The sequence below is a fragment of the Saccopteryx leptura genome, chromosome 4 (genome assembly GCF_036850995.1).
Source record: "Saccopteryx leptura isolate mSacLep1 chromosome 4, mSacLep1_pri_phased_curated, whole genome shotgun sequence".
NCBI classification, from domain to species: Eukaryota; Metazoa; Chordata; class Mammalia; order Chiroptera; family Emballonuridae; genus Saccopteryx; species Saccopteryx leptura.
This window is the reverse complement of record NC_089506.1, coordinates 36949697-36967965: the sequence shown is the minus strand read 5'-3', so window position 1 is coordinate 36967965 and position 18269 is coordinate 36949697. Positions and strand designations below refer to the sequence as shown.

At 37.7% G+C, this 18269-nt stretch overlaps 1 protein-coding gene across 1 annotated transcript in view; it reads right to left on the bottom strand.

The window, feature by feature from the left end:
- Positions 1-18269, bottom strand: part of TUBGCP3 (tubulin gamma complex component 3) — a 93686-nt gene that overhangs the window by 34694 nt on the left and 40723 nt on the right. Inside the window, exons 12-14 of the mRNA XM_066380545.1 lie at positions 7998-8108; positions 7569-7677; positions 2084-2273 (exon numbers count right to left, since the gene is read on the bottom strand). Of these exons, the coding sequence (XP_066236642.1) occupies positions 2084-2273; positions 7569-7677; positions 7998-8108 (410 nt within the window). The remainder of the gene's footprint in view (positions 1-2083; positions 2274-7568; positions 7678-7997; positions 8109-18269) is intronic.

Genomic DNA, 18269 nt, shown 5'->3' with positions numbered 1-18269 from the left:
GATTTGTCTGTGAGCCAGATGCAGCCATCAAAAGAACCACATCTGGCTCGCGAGCCATAGGTTCCCAACCCCTGTGCTAGGTGGATGTAGTGATTCTAATGGCTAAAAATTACTGCATTGTCAGTAAACATTCCTGAAGAGATAGTAATAGCTGGTCCCTAAATCTGAAGCTGACTGAGTTAAGAGCACAGCCAATGATCCCCAGGTGTGCACTTAGACTCCATCAACTGCAGGCCTTCATGACAGTAAAACACTGGGCAGAGATGGTGAAAAGGGGCGTTAGCTTCATTCGTATAAATCTGAGGCAAGCGAGACACTGATGGCATTTCTTTTAAAACTAGAGACTTAAAGTATGCCATTGAGAGGAAATAAATTTTCATTTAATACCAAAAATGGGATGCTCTAAATATTAACACCTACTAGAAGGTTTTAATATGTTGTCAGCTTAATGATCTGATCTGTAATGTTGCTATGGACCTCTAAATTCTGCTTTAACTTGAAACTGTATGAACGTCTTGCTAATCTCTACCTGCATCAGCCTGCACATCTACACCTATGGGTAAGCTCATCCTACATCCTCCCAGGCACTCCCATTTTAGCCCTCTGCCATTTAAAAAACATTTCCCTTTAAAAACTCATCACCATTCACACTTCCGATAGGCACTGACCTCAGGACCAGTGTTTAACTAACAAACCCCTTCTCTACTTATGGAGTGCAGACATGCTATTTGAGTAAGTATAACTACAAAGTATTTGTGTTTAGCAGATAATCAACTCTTTCATGAGCTAATTAATCAAACAGCATTACCCATGAGCATGTAGAAGGTCAGTTATTGTTATACATGCCCTCAAAACCTAGATTACTTTTCATATTGAAGACTGATTTCTAATTAGAGGTGGGACTACAGGAGCTCATGTGACATTAAATAGGAGGTCTCAAAGTGTAGTCTTCACACCAGCAGCATCACCTGCAGCTGAGTACTTGTTAAAAATGCACATTCTTGACATTCTTGATTTTGCATACTGAAGTCTGAGGACCAAAGACCTGAAACAATTACTTGAATAGCACAGATATGATTGAAAGGTAACGTACTATTTTAAGTGTCCTAAAGGGAATACCAAAAAAATAATTTCCCTTCATACAGGCCTAAGTGAAAATTACTAGCTGCATGCTGTGGCTGGCACTCGGCATGCTCACTCTCACCAGTGCTGCCTGGGAGCTCCGGACTGAATCGGGAGGGTCGACAGGTCTACTCCAGAGCCCGGAGCATGACAGGCTCTGGTACAGAGCCCCTTATCTCCATGGATGGAGGAGGAGGACACAAATTTAACTAATGTCATGGAGCAAAACTAAAAGTGCAGTAATAGTTGTTTTTTTGAGTTATTTTTAAAACAAGAAGCAATGTAAACTAAAAAGTTCAGTTTTCAAACATTTTATTTTTATGACTACTTTCAAAGTAAAGCTAAGCAAACTGTGATTAGGCTGTGCATTCCTCGTCCACTACACTGCCAGCGTGCCACAGTGTTTATAAAATGCACAAGCTTCTCCTAAGAACAAAATATAGAACAAGCAAAACTAAAGAGACTTTAACATGTCAATGTGACAGTTTTCTTTGCCAATTTTATCTTACCAATATGTTATATAAGACAGAATTCAGCCCTGGCTGAATTACCTGGCTCAGTGGGTAAAATATCAGCCAGGTGTATGGAAGTCCCAGGTTTGATTCCCAGTCAGGGCACACAGGAGAAGCAACCATCTGCTTCTCCCCCCTCTCTCTCCCACTTCTCTCCCTCTTCCCCTCCCACAGCCAGTAGCTCAATTGGTTTGAGCGCAACCCTGGGCCCTGAGGATAGCACTGCTGGAGCACATCAGCCTAGGTGCTAAAAATGGCTCTGTACTCAAGCACTGGCCCCAGATGGGGTTGCTGGGTGGATCCCAGTCAGGGTGCAGGCAGGAGTCTGCCTCACTACCTTCCTTCTTCTCACTTAAAAATAAAATTCAACACATTTTCCTCTAATGCAAAACTCTTTGTTGAAATCTACTATATATTTATATTTATAAAAATCAAAATAGTTTCCATACTTAAGCAAATCCATTAAGTGCCTTATGAAGTCTCCTTGACCGAGAAGCAAGTACCGCCTCATGGCCTGCATGTGGTCCAACAAGCTATACTTTTTATTGAGAACATCCAATAGATATTTGCTGGTCTCAAAATAAGCTGCATCAATTTTCCCCTGAAATGCATTTTCCAAATCTGTGAATAAGTCTGCAGCTGTAGAGAAAAGGAAAAAGTACACATACATGCATAATTGGTATTTTAACAAAGGAAGAACTGCAGGTGCACAGGTACGAAAACCATTCTCAGTGACTGCAAATGGCATCGGTGACAGCCTAAACAAACAGCTCTTGCGCATGGTGAGGAAGGCAAGCCGTCCTGAGCCATGAAACTGAAAATGCTGATGTCTGGCTGGATTTACAGCAGGGGACAAACCCTTACCAGGACTGTTCAGATTTAAAGTTCAGATCACCTTCTGCAGTTATAACTCGCTCAAAATCTCACTAAAACACGTTGGTGAAAAGTGTAAAGAGAATAGGGTGGGACAGTGTTGAATCGCCTACACATGTCTACATTTTCAAAACGAATTTCAAGAATAAACCAAAATGGTACATGTAATGAGCTCTGTGAATTGTGAAATTCAGGTACTGTTATCACGCAGCCATATCAGAGCACCAGACAGTAAACTAGAGAAAGATTTGGAGATTTCTAGGGGACATGTAATAAGAGCTGATTGTCACCAACAAAGAAGCCTAACTGTATGCAGTAATGTGTTAAAAAAAAAAACTAGGAAAAATAAAAAAGCATTTCCATAGCTTTACATTAAAAAGAAATCACATGTGAAGATTAATAGAGCTCTTTCATGCTAATTTACATCACAAAACCATTTATATCTAAATACTTGATTTTATTTAAAAACTGTAATAACACTTGAGCTAGAAAATAATCCCCATGTCGAGAAACAATCTAAGATTCAAAAAAGGTAGAATACTTGTTTAAGGTTAAGCAAGAAGAGGCAAGGTCCTCAGAGTCCAGTTTAAGTCTCCCTACTACCTCAGCTACCAACCTGAAAATATCAGACTTTAGGCTTGTTTTTTGTTTGTTCTTCAAAATAATAAACCTGTTAAGAAGGAACTATTTTAGCATTGCCACTATTTCAATTACACATTAACATAGGAAAACCTGGATGCTCATAATTTTATGTAGAAGGGAAGTCTGATGATGATGCGGTATCATGAGGACACTACTCATGTACTGTATATATATTTCTGAGAGAGGGTATTGTATATATATTTCTGTTGATCTATATAGTTTTAAAGATGTAAATATTTTCCCTCAGAAATATTTTTACTATACCATTGTTTGAGTCATTAAGGATTTTTATTATAAAGAAAAGGTTTAAAATTAACCAATTTTAGGCCCTGGCGAGTAGCTCAGTGGATAGAGCATCGGCCTGACATATGTACATCCCAGATTCAATCCCCAGTCAGGGCACATAGGAGAAATAATCCTCTGCTTTTCCTCTGTCCCTGTCCCCCTTCTCTCCCTACTCTTCTCTCACAGCCAGAGGCTCAGCTAGTTTGAGTGTGGCCCTGGGCACTAAGGATAGCTCTGTTGGTCTGAGCCCATCAGCCTCAGGCACTAAAAAAACAGCTCAGTACTCGAGCATCAGCCCCAGAAGGGATTGCCAGATGGATCCTGATCGGGGCTTTTGCAGCATTCTGTCTCATTATCTCCCCTTCTCTCACTTAAAAAAAAAATTAACCAATTTTAGCCCACAATGGCCTATCAAAAGACATACCTAGGCCCTGGTTGGTTGGCTCAGTGGTAGAGCGTCGGCCTGGCGTGCGGGAGTCCCGGGTTCGATTCCCAGCCAGGGCACACAGGAGAAGCACCCATCTGCTTTTCCACCCCTCCCCCTCTCCTTCCTCTCTGTCTCTCTCTTCCCCTCCCTCAGCCAAGGCTCCATTGGAGCAAAGTTGGCCCGGGCGCTGAGAATGGCTCTGTGGCCTCTGCCTCAGGCGCTAGAATGGCTCTGATTGCGGCAGAGCAACGCCCCAAGATGGGCAGAGCATCGCCCCCTGGTGGGCATGCCAGGTGGATCCCGGTGGGGCGCATGTGGGAGTCTGACTGCCTCCCCGTTTCCAACTTTGGGGGAAAAAAAAAAGACATACCTACCATTCAGAGCTTCCCTCTACACTCTTACCCCTTAATGATTTAGTCATGTCTTATGCTCCTTACTCCTTACTCTTTAGTTGCACATTTATTTATTTACTTTTTATTGATTGATTTTAAAGAGAAAGTAAGGCAGAGAAAAAGAAGCATCAATTTGTTTTTCACTTATTTATGCATTCATTGGTTGACTCTTGTATGTGCTCCGACTGGGGTTATCAAACCCACAACCTCTGTGTATTGGGATGACACTTTAAACAACTGAGTTACCTGGCCAGGGCCTATAGTCACACTTTTAAATCTTCAAAATTTTTCACATACAATATAAATTTGACTTTTCCTATTGCTTTTTTATTTTTATTAGCAGTCCTTCAGATTTATATCTTTTATCTTCCCAACTGCACTATCAGCTTAATAGCAAAAAAAGAAAAAACAAAAACGCACACAAACAATAAAACGCCACCTTGCTCTGTAGACTGCAGCAGTGGGGAGGACAATAGGCACAGTGGTAGTCGCGGTAACTGAGAAAAAGTAGTAGCAGTAATTTAATAGCAGCAGCTATCTCTACGGAGGACTTCTACACGCCAAGCATTGACTAGTTGCTTTACAATGTTGTTTCATCTCAGGGCACAATAACAATAATCCATGCCTGTGGGTCTCCACAGAGAGCACAGGCACACACTGCTTGGTCTTTTAAGTCAGTCATCTTTTCTAGCCACTAAGGAAAAGTCAAAATCTATCAATATAATTCTTCTCCTGGCTCTTCTTGCTTTTGCTATCTCTTTTTTATTTTTATTTTTTGTATTTTTCTGAGGTTGGAAACAGGAATGCAGTCAGACAGACTCCAGCATGCGCCCGACCGGGATCCACCCGGCATGCCCACCAGGGGGCGATGCTCTGCCCATCTGGGGCATTGTTCTGCCGCAACCAGAGCCATTCTAGTGCCTGAGGCAGAGGCCACAGAGCCATCCTCAGCGCCCAGGCCAACTCTGCTCCAATGGAGCCTTGGCTGTGGGAGGGGAAGAGAGAGACAGAGAGGAAGGAGAGGGGGAGGGGGAGGGGCGGAGAAGCAGATGGGCACTTCTCCTGTGTGCCCTGGCCAGGAATCAAACCCGGGACTCCTGCACGCCAGGCCGATGCTCTACCACTAAGCCAACCGGCCAGGGCCTTACTTTTGCTATCTCTTAAAACAGGTATTTCCCAAAAAAATCTGTACTTAAATCTCATCTCTCTCTGTTCTAGAAACTAACCTAGGGTCTGTGGATTCCTAAAATGTATATGGAAAGTTATGTGTGTTAAATGTATTTGGGGAGGCAGGCTGGAGGGGTGAGAGGTATAGGTGTCTGACCCCAACAACTGAAGCTATTGCTGTGCCATGAAGCCCTCTCCTAAAACACCATGGTGACTATAAGAACCTACTAAATCTCTAGTCAGTCCAACCCTGTATGGATTTTCAGTATAGCATTTGCAGTACATTCTGGAAATCTCCTCTAGTGAGTCTTCTCAAATACTAAAAATCACATTGGACTAACAGGTACATGAATTGATATTCAACAGGACTAATCATCAGGAAAATGCATCAAACCACAATGAGATACCACTTCACACCTGTTAGAATGGTTATTTCAAAAAGGCAAGAAATAACAAATGCTGGTAAGGATGTGGAGAAAAGGGAATCCTTGTACACTATTGGTGGTAATGTAAATCAATTCAGTCACTGTGGAAAACAGTATGGAGGGGCCTCAAAAAAAATTAAAAACAAAACTACCATATGATCTAGAAATTTCCACATCTAAATATTTATCCAAAGGAACTGAAATCAGGATCTTGAAAAGGTACCTACATGCCCACGTTCACTGCAACCTTATTTACTATAGCCAAAATATGGAAACAATCTAAATTTCCACTGACAGATGCTGGGTAAAGAAAACGTGGTATACTGTATACATACAATAGAATATTATTTAGCCTTAAAAAAAGGCAATACAGGCCCTGACAGGGTAGCTTAGTTGGTTATAGCATTGTCCCAATACACCATGGTAGTGGGCTCCATCCTCGGTCAGGGCACATACAAGGATCAACCAATGAATGCTTAAATAAGTGGAACAACAAATCAGTGTTTCTCTCTCTCTAAATCAATCAATCAATAAAAAAATATTTAAGGAGGCAACTCTGCCATTTGTGACAACATGGTTGGAGCTGGAGACATGCTAAGTGAAACAAGCCAGACACAGAAAGACAAATTGTACAATATCATTTATATGTGAAATCTAAAATAATTAAACTAATAGAAGCAGACAGAATGGTGGTTACAAGAGCTGAGTGGATGAGGAAATGGGAGATAGAGGTCAAGGGTACAAAGTTTTGGTGATCTATATAGTAGACATATATAGCGATTTATATGGTGCCTAGAGCTAACAATACTGTATTAAATTCTTAAAGAACTTGAATCTGTACATCTCAATTCATTTGTCACTTTCTACATTTTCTTATTTATTTGTTACTTCATTCTATTGCACATCTTATCACCATACCTAAATTATAAACTTATGAAAGGAACAGCCATGGTGAATTCATTTATCTCCCCTATAGTTACCATATGTCATATGCAAAGTAAACATGAATGAACCAAGATGACAATCCAAATAGCAAACATAGCTAAGACTGGACACTGATACATATAAGTCAGCCACACACAAAATACCATGAAATTGGTGAGGCTGGGGCAGGCAGCAAGTGGAAAAAATAGAAGAGAAAATGGCAATGAATGAAAAATAACCATAAATCATATAACGCAGGCAGAAATTTATGCAGTATTTTCCATACAATATAATAAACACTTGTTAACCCTTGCTGACTTCTGACAAGCCTCTGAGTTCCAAAGTATGGCTACCAAAGCAACATTTTTTCCTTTATGTTCTTATTTTGGCATAATGTCACAATATAAAAACATTAATACAAATAAGAGTAAGACAGCTACACCTATTCTAACACATTGTTTAACTCTGTATAAAAAGGGGAATTCAAAATTCACACAGTAATAGACATTTGACACTGTGGATTAAAGTATTTTTAGATAATAATTTAAAAAACGTGTCAGCCTTATTGAGTGAAAAATACTTTAAGCAATATATATATATATATCATCCTTACCACCATCATCACCACCACTGCTACCACTACGGTCACCATTCATCACCACCATCATCAGTCATCACCACTATCATCATCACAGTCACCACCACCATCACCACCACCATCATCCTCAGTCACCACCACCATCACCACCACCATCCTCAGTCACCACCACTATCACCACCACCACCATCATCATCTTACCGTCTTGGGGTGATTCTGCAGACTTGGTCACAGCTATCATCTTTGTAGTAGGTGTCTGGTCATGACAAACCTGGTGCAAGAAATTTATTGATTTTCCTATCAAAAGGACCTAAAAAAGGAAAATATCCTCAAGTCACCTTTATATAAAATTTATATAATTATCCAGCTACAATAATCATAAGAAACTAATTAACTATTGATTAAAAACTAAATAACAAGAATATGTGGGATAGTATAAAGTGAATTCTAGGAACTGAAAATATATATATTCATATTAATATGTTGGTGTATCCAATTAATAGATACTTCATTTCAAGAATACTGATCCTAAAATGCAACAAAATTTTTTCAACTGAGAATTCATTTTGTCACATGATCCAGGTAGATATAGCTTAAAACATCAAAATCTCCAAAATTCTCTAACCCTACCTTCCTAGATTGATCCATTGTAATGAATGAAGGAATCATCGATTTCCTTAAAGTATACTTGTCATGCCACAGTCGATCTGTTTTAATGGTTGGATCTGATGCTACAAAAAACTGAAAACAAAGAAGCATTGAAGCATTAAAAAGTAATATATATGGCAAAATATTATCTAACACAACATCAATGAATGTTATTCTAGAAAGCATAAGTTCTCCAGATAGAGGGAAACTTACCATTTATATACTAAAACTTATTTTAGAAAGCATTTTGGGTTGATCTCTCTAAATGTAAGCACATATTTCCAAGACATTTAAAACCAAAATATAAGGAAAAGAAATTTAGCTCTTTCTTGAAGACTTATGATCTTCATTACAAACATCAATCATGGCCTCTGCTGTGTAACATCAAAGATTTAAGGCGAGAGCTACTGAACCTGCTTTGGACCTCAGTAAAAGCACACCAACTTCTGGAGCTGTTTGAATATTAATTCATGCCTGTTTCGTAGTTTTTCTGTTTACATTACGTCCCATCTACTCAGCAGTGCCTCCCTCTACCAGCGTGCCAGCCCTCTGTAGGTTCTCTTGCAGAGCCCCCAAGTCTGGAAGACAGAGGTGCCCACGCTAACGTACTCTACTCAGACTGTCGGCTACAGACTGACCATGACATAGGGGAATGACCAGCACGAGTGTACTCAATGGCACAACAGGAAGTGATCTTCTCTCAGTAGGTCTCCCCAAGAACCACCATCCTAAGATGCTTCTCCCACCTACTGTGGGAAGACCTTTGTTTTCCCACCAATGAGCCTGATCACTGACATCGGAAAGAACATGGGATGGTAAGGAGAAAACTAACTTGCTATTGTTTCCAGTTCACTTGCTATTCCAACAAGGCTATTCTCGTTTTTCAGTCATATATTCTAATAGACTTGTGCTTCTATATAAACTCAATTTCCAAAAGCAGAACTACTTTGGAGTCAAAGTAATAGTCAATTTTTATAGATATTGCCAAGTTTCCTTTCTAAATAGTTGTGTTGATATTTCTACTAGCAGGATATTTGATATTCTAGATCCTTACTCATTTCAGATTTTGCCGGTCAGTTAGGTAAAATCATGGTTGCTTATACTGGAATTTTACTGACAACAAAGGGAGTTGGGCCTGTTTCCACAATGCTGATTGCCATTTGCATTTCTTCTCCTGTGACCTGTCTTTTCATCTTTGACTTACCTACTGATTTTGTCTTTTTATGAACAGATTCTTTGTTATATTAGGGATAGTGACTGTTTGTGAATCCTTAAGTATTACAAATATAACTTTTCCAAGATAATTATTTGCCATTGTTTATGGTATGTTCCATGTTTATATTTTATTCTATTTTTGTGTTTTGTAGGTAAATGTCTTCTTTTATGTCTTCTGAGTATCTTAAGATCTTCCCATTCCTAGATTACAGAATATTCTTCCTTATTTTCTTTTCGTATTCCAATTGTGTTATTTTTATTTATATCTTTCTTCTCTTTAGACTTTATCTTGGATAAAGTATGATATGGGGATGTCTGTGTTTCACTCTAGACAGAACTTTCTCTTTAATGACCAAGTCAGCAACTTTTAACTGTCACTATAACTAATTAAAGCAATAAATTAAAAAGGGCAAATTTAACTATATCAAGATCAAGAGGAGATATTTGATGTCTTTATTACCATCTTCCAATGGTGACCAATTAGCTTCGTTTGATCATTATGAACATAATTTAAGTATATTTGATATTTCAATCCATTAGTTATTATCCTTATTGGCACTCCATGATTCCCATTCTGGGATGATGGGAGCACCTTCAAGCTGGCTCCTAGGTCCCTCAAACTTCACCCAAGTTGTCTTCCTTGTCTCTGGTTTGGAAGATACTCCAGGCTCATCTTGTTTACTTCATCCCCATACCTAGAATCAGTTAATTCTCCAAAGAGCCCTACTTCCTTTTACGGAGAAATGGCATTTGGACTGCAACCTCAGTACCTGACAGGATTTTCAGGTGGAAGCGGGATGCTTTGAGGCTCAGTACTGGCTGTTAGGCATGACAGCTTGATTCCCCAGGTGGGCTACAAAATCCATTAAGTCACAACACATACAAGTGCCTTTTTGGTGATACTTACATAAATTCCAAATCACAAATAAATGAACACCACACAACCCTGAATAGGAAGGTGCATCCAACAGATACAAAATTGATTTAAAGAATTTAAAATATATTTTTAGTATTTACATACAATACAAAATGCATGGCTTCTAGCAAAATTTAAATAACCAGAATTAGCCCAAGAAGGGAAAGGGCCTCTAAAAAGGGCAATATGTTTAGATGTTATCACTAAGGCATTTAAAACTGAGACTTAATATCACAGAAAAATGTATAGAATGCTACAGTTTATTTTATGGATCCCATATAACAGTAGCAAGACCTGATAAAATACCCAAAATGGAAACTAAAAGCTAGTTTCATTTGTGAATATAGATGAAATTCTGAATAAAATATTATCCTTCCATTACAGAGATAAAATATTTTTGGTCAGGGCACATTATACTATCTAAATGTCTCAAAGACAATATAAAATGAATTATAAAACATCATCATGTAGTCATTTAAAATAAAGTGTGGGGGTTTTTTTGTGGCAGAGACAGAGAGAGTCAGAGAGAGAGACAGACAGGAAGGGAGAAAGATGAGAAACATCAATTCTTCGTTGCGGCTCCTCAGTTGTTCATTGATTGATTTCTCATATGTGCCCTGACTGAGAGGCTACAGCAGACCAAGTGACCCCTTGCTCGAGCCAGCAACCTTGGGCTCAAGCTGGTGAGCCTTGCTTAAACCAGATGAGCCCGTGCTCAAGCTGGCGACCTCAGGGTCTTGAACCTGGGTCCTCCACATCCCGGTCCGATGCTCTATCCACTGCGCCACCACAAGGTCAGGCAAAAAATAAAGTTTATTCTTAACTATCACAAACCTTCCTGAGAATCTGATGAAAAGTACAGATCTTTTTCCCAGGAAAAATGCATATATCCATAAAATACATAATTTTATGTACTACTCAGGAGTTTCAGAAGTCACATTTTAAGAAGCCTTGGTATAGAAGAATGATATTTAATGGCATCAAGTTAGTTTTATTATTTATTTCACCTAAAAAAAGTTAACAAAATACTATGCATGGCATATGCAGAAATATATAATACACTAAAAAAAAGGATATATAAAAGTGTTAACAGAGGTTATCTGTGTATGATGAGATTACTTATAAATTTTATTTTCTATTGTTTATGCTCAAAATATTTTTTTATACTTTTCTGAAGTTGGAAATGGGGAGGCAGTCAGACAGACTCCCGCATGCACCCAACCAGGATCCACCTGGCACGCCCACCAGGGGGTGATGCTTTGTTGCAACCAGAGCCATTCTAGCGCCTGAGGCAGAGGCCACAGAGCCATCCTCAGCACCCGGGCCAACTTTGCTCCAATGGAGCCTTGGCTGCGGGAGGGGAGGAGAGAGACAGAGGAAGGAGAAGGGGAGGGGTGGAGAAGCAGATGGGTGCTTCTCCTGTGTGCCCTGGCCGGGTATCGAACCCAGGACTCCTGCACGCCGGGCCGATGCTCTACCACTGAGCCATCCAGCCAGGGCTCAAAATATTTTTAATTGCCCAAATATTTTTAAATCAGAAAAAATATTGTTCAAAGGAATTCAAGTCAATGAGTAAACATATGGTATCAATAAGAATTTTTTTAGTGACATTATTTTCCCAGGGCAATCAAATAAAAAAATGTTTCTTCTGTTTAACAAATCTAATACCAAGAGTAAATAATTGAGGAAGCAAAATTTTTAATGTCATGGTTTTATATTTGATCTTTGTAAGTTAGGACTAGATAGTATCAATTATATAGTTTCCTTTATAAATAGGTATTTGAATAAATGCCAGCATTTTTATGACCACAATAAAATTGCTACATTTATTTTTAATTCAAATTTCTTATCATTAGGTAGTAATTTAAATTACTAAAGTATTTATAATCTTTATATTTTAGTTTTTAATTTATATTCCCTAATTTTAAAAACATAACTAATCCCTGCTTTGAGGGGTAAACAGTGCTACTATATAATGAGACTATCATCACTTTACCATACAGTATATTTAAGTTATCCCTGATAGAAATAAAAACATGTTACAAGCCCACCAGGAATACTAATCTAAAAGGTTACTCAATCACCATGCTATGAGTGCTCTGTAACGGGCCACTCAACAAATTAGATTAATTGCATATAAATTATATTTATCTGTTATTCACTTACACAGAAGAGCTAAGTTTCTACAGACAACAGACTAATTTATCTTGCTAGCTGGAGTGCAGCAGGATTTTTATCAGTATGAACAATTATAAAATTTAATTTAAAAGATAAAAACCTCAGACAATACTGTCTTCTTTAGAAGTTATGAAAGCATCACTTCATCTGAGTGCAAAGTAGCATACAATTACTCTACTAGCAAACATCTAAGAGCAAACACTGAGAGGAATAGTTACATCTTAGAATTTAATTAATCCTGTGAAAAATATATAGTTATAGAAAAAAATCAAGGTCAGAATATAATTGCAATATGCTTTTATTTTATTGTTGCATTTTCCACTCAAGGTTCTTTAATTTTCAGCATTATGTCAAACACAGAAAGAACTGAGGGAAAAAATAAAACATAATTGTACCACGATTTCTCATTAACTGCTGGACAAATGCCAAGGCCTCCCTACTAAAAACAGAAATGAAGAGGGTAATTTTCTTAGAAAGCAACTTAGTTCCTAAGAACCAAATTCATTAATACAGACCACAAAAGACCTCAACTTCAACCTGTCAATCCTACAGGCAAATACCAAGAGACCCACATCTCGAAAATCTGAAATGGCTCTGAACCAAAGGAATGGATGAAAAAGAATATGAACTGACAAGGTAAACTGATAAATTACACTATTTCAGTATGAGGCACAAAAGTATCAAATCAATAAAATGTTTACATGGGAAAGTGTTAAATTTCAATAATTATCAACAAAAGTACAAAAGGAACATAATTACAAGAGAGCTGAAGGAATCCACAAAGATAGATATTCCTAAAAGCAATCCCTGTATTACCAATGATAGTTCACTGGCCTACCAATTCAAGGACAGAGATGATTAGCACATTTAAGTAAGCATTTGAAGCAAATTTGAAAATCTTTAAATTTTGAAAGCAAGAGTTTACTTTTAACATTTCCCTTCTTTGCCTGCTCTTAGTTGGGGCCCCTATCCTTTGTTTTTTTTTAATTTTTAAAATTTGTATTGGTCCTGGCCAGTGTCTCAGTGAATAGTGTCAGCTCTACATATGGACGTCCCAGGTTCGATTCTGATCAGGCCACACAGGAGAAGCAACCATCTTCTTATTTACCCCTCCCTCTCCCCCTTCTCTTCCTCTTCCCATTCCACTGCCAGTGGCTTGATTGTTTTGAGCATGGCTCTGGGCACTGAGGATAGCTCAGTTGATCCAAGTAGTGGTAGCCTCAGGTGATAAAAATAGCTTGGTACTGGCCTGACCTGTGGTGCCGCAATGGATGGAGCATCGACCTGGAACAGCTCAAGTGTGTTGCACATCAGAAACACCAAGGAGATTTGGAAATCCTCATCACAGTCCATGTTAAAACTCCCTGCAAAGTTCCCAAGAGTAATGAAAGGGACATGCAGATTCAGAACCACTGAGCTTACGTAGGCATAGTGAATACATGGTGGATAACGAGGAACTCCTTAAACCAGCAATGAGGCAAATAAACTAAGCAAATAAACCACAAACCACAAAGAAAGTTAAGCCTTAGGAGCCAGATGTAGCTGGCACCCTTTCACAGAAGTCACCATTTTAACTATTTTAAAGCATGTAATTCAATAGTTTTTAGTATTATTCACAATATGGTTGTGCAAACATCACCATCATCTAATTCCAGAACGCTTCAATCACCCAAAGAGAAACTCCATACCCAATTAAGCTGTGATCTCACCTATTCCTCTCTCCCACAACCCTGGAAAAGTTGCCAATTCTGCACATTTCATATAAATCAAATTATACAATACGCGACCTGGCTTATTTCACTTAGCCTGGTGTTTTCAGGACTCATCCATGTTGTAGCACATGTCAGAATTTCACTCCTTTTTGAGGCTGAATAATATTCCATTGTATAATATACATTTTGCTTACCCATCAATCGGTTGATGAGCATTGGTATTGTTTCTACTTTTTGACTATTATGATTATTAATAATGCTGCTATGAATAGTCATATAGAAGTTTTTGTATGAAAGCATGTTTTTATTTCTCTTGGGCATATACCTAAAACTGCTGGGTCTATGTTTACCTTTTTAAGGAACTGCCAAACTGTTTTCCTCCTTGGCTACACCATTCTATGTTCCCACCAGCAATGTATGAGGGAACCAATTTCTCCAAATCTGTTCTTTTTTTAATGCCATCCTAGTGAGTGTGATGTGGTATCTAACTGTGCTTTTGACTTACATTTCCCATAATCTTTTCCTAAGCTCACTGGCCATATGCATATCTTCTTTGAAAAAATGTCCACAAGTACTTTGCCTATTTTTAAATTGGGTTGTTTCCATTCTTGTTAATAGTTCTTTACATATCTTGGACACTAGACCAGACCCTTATCATACATGTGATTTGTAAATATTTTCTCCTATTCTGTGGGTATTTTACTTTCTCAACCATGTAGTTTGATGTACATAAGTTTTCAACTATGATTAAATCAAATTTATTATCTTCTGCTGTTGCTCAGGTTTTTGGTGACAGCTATAAAACCACTGCCTAATCCATAAAACTTCTAAGAGTTTTATAGCTTTAAGGGAAGGATCTACTTTGAGTTTATTAAATATATGGAATGCAACTGAGGTCCTAATTTATTACCTTAATGTAGATATCCAGTTGTCCTGGCACAATTTGTTGAAAAGACAATTCTTTCTCCATTGACTGGTCTTGGACATTTATTAAAAATCAATTCAATAAAAATAAATGAGTTTATTTCTGTACTCTGTTCTACTCGTTAATCGACCAGTCTGTAGTTATGCTAGTACCATATTGTTTTGATTAGTTTGTGTTTTAATATGTTTTGAAATCAGAAAGGGTGAGTCTTTCAAATTTGTTCTTTTTTTCAAGAGTATTTTGGCTATCTGGGACCCCATGCTCTTCTTATCAATTAGAGAATCACCTTTTGCATTTCTGCAAAAGACGTTGTTTGAATCTTTTTTTGATGGAGATTACATTAAATCTAAAGCAAGTTTGTCCATTTATTTAGGTCTTCTTTCATTTCTTTCAATAATTTTCAGTGTACAAGTCTTGTTTATTGCAAGTACCTATATAAAAATACAAACTGATTTCTGTGTATTGATTTATACCAGTTAATCTGGCAAACTAATTTAATAGATATATTTGTGGATACTTTAGTTTTCTATGTAAGTTCATGTCATCTGTGAACAGAAATAACTGTACTTACTTTCCAATCTGAATGTCTTTCAATTGTTTGCCTTAAATAATGTCCCTGGCTAGAATGTCTAGTATAATGCTGAATAGAAGTAGTGAAAATGGACACCCCACCTTGTTCCTCATCTTAGGAAGAAAGCATGCATTCTTTTATAATTAAGTATGATATTACTTATGTTTCATATATGCCCTTTAGCAAGTGAGAAACTTCCTTTCTCTTCTTCTTTTTAATGTTTTTAATATGAAAAAGTACTGAATTTGATCAGATGGTTTTTCTACATCAGTTGAATTAATCATGTGCTTTTTCCCCTTCATTCTATTAGTTTGGCACATTACACTGATTTTGATTATGCTGAACTACCTACATTCTTGAGATAAATCTCACTGGGTTATAGTGGACAATGCAGATGAATTCCAATTTTTAGTATTTTAAGAGGATTTTTGCATATATACTCATAAAAAATATTGGTCTGTAGTATTCTTTTCTTGTGTCTTTTTCTGGCTTTGGTTGTCAAGAGTAATACCAACCTCATTAAAGGAGTTAAAATTTTTTTCTTCTTTTCTTTGGAAGTTTGAGAAGGATTAATGTTAGCTTTTTAAATATTTAGTAGAACTGCCCTGGTTGGATAGCTTAGTTGGTTAAAGCATGGTCCCAAAGCTCAGAGGTTGCCAGTTTGATCTCTGGTTAGGGCACATACAGGAACAGATTAACATTCCTATCTCTCTCTCTCTCTACCTTCTTCTCTCGTTAAAGTACATTTAAAATATATATACACACACATTTAGTAAAATTCACTACTGAAGCCATCTGATTCTGGGCTCTTCTTTACTGCAAAGTTTTTAGATTATTGGTTCAATCTCTTTACTTCTTATAGGTCTACTCAGATTTTCTATTTCTTCATTAGTCGGTTTTAGAGTTTGTTTCTAAGAATTATCTCAGATTTTATTTACCTAGAAATATCTTCATCTCTCCTTTCCATATGTTTTCCTAGTTTAAGGCTTTCAAGATTTTCTTTGTCTTCACCTTTCTAGCGTGATTATAAAATGTCCTATTGTGGGTCTTTTTACATTTATCCTACTTTGAGTTTGTGGGGCTCCCTAAATGTGCAGTGCTTTTCATCAAATTTGTGTGCCACTGGTCTCTTAGGCTCTTTGCATTTTTTCTTTCTTTTTTTATTTTCTGTTCCTCAGACTGAATAATCTTAATTTATCTATTTTCAAATTGCTTATTTTCTTCTTGTTGTTTGAATATGCTGTTGAGCCCCACGAGTAATTTTCATTTCAGTTACTGTATTTTTCAACTCCAGAATTTCTATATAGTTTCTTTTTATAATTTCTGTTTATTCATATTTTCTGCTTTCTTTTGATTCTAGAAAATAACAATTCCTTATGCAAATATTTAATAAACTATTAAATGAGTGGTAATAAAGCTCATATTTATCTATTTAGACTTAACTAGACATATACTTCAAGAAATATATTTGCCTGACCAGGCAGTGGCACAGTGGATAGAGCTTCGGACTGGGACGCGGAGGACCCAGATTCGAGACCCTGAGGTCGCCAGCTTGAGGGCGGGCTCATCGGGTTTGAGCAAGGCTCACCAGCTTGAGCCCAAGGTTGCTGGCTCGAGCAAGGGGTCATTCAGTCTGCTGTAGCCCCCTGGTCAAGGTACATATAAGTAATCAATCAATGAACAACTAAGGAACCGCAACGAAGAATTGATGTTTCTCATCTCTCTCCCTTCTTGTCTGTCTGTCCCTCTCTCTGACTCTGTCTTTGCCAAAAAACCCCCACCATATTTAACAACCAAGTTATAACTCATTATAGAGATGAAGAAAAAAAATTAACCATGTAAAAACTAAAAAAAAAAATTTCCAAATTTTAACTACATAAGGATCAAACACAGAATATAAATCGTCTAAACTACTAAATTCTTATAGTAAATACATGATTTAGAAAAAAAACTTGAGAACCTTCCAAAAATTAATCAGACTTAAATGGGTTCAAGAGAAAACAAAGAGGGGCAGAAAACAAGGAAATAAGAGAAAGGCCACAGACATCTTAGGGACACTTACTATTCAAACTTTATCCAATGCTTTTTTTTTAAAGAAAGAAAGAGAGAGAGAGAGGGACGGACAAGAGAGGACAGATATGAGAAGCATGAATTCTTCATTGCGGCACCTTAGTTGTTCATTGATTGCTTTTTCATATCTGCCTTGACTGGGGCCAGCCGAGCCAGTGACACCTTGCTGAAACCAGCGACCTTGGGCTTCAAGTCAATGACCTTTGGCCTCAAGCCAGCAACCATGGAGTCATGTCTATGATCCCATACTCAAGCTGTTGAACCCACACTCAAGCCGGAGACCTCAAGATTTCTAACTTGGGTCCTCAGCATCCCAGGTTGACGCTTTACCCACTGTGCCACCACCTGGTCAGGCTCCAATGTTTTTCTCATATTAACTGCAGATAACACATTGTATGCTTACTATTTGCCTGATCAATCCTCACACATACACAAAATCCCACATAATAGAGCACTACTATTCTGCACATATGAAAGATGTGGAAGCTAAAGCTAATAGAAGCTAAATTACTCACTCAAGATATAGAAACATTAGAAACTGAAGCTGAAAGTCAAACCTAAGATGTGTGATTCTAGAACCTGAACTCCTAAACTCTACCTCATAGAAATAAAGCATATGAGCTATAACAAGACACTGTTAAATGGTAAAGTCCACTGGCACAGAAGT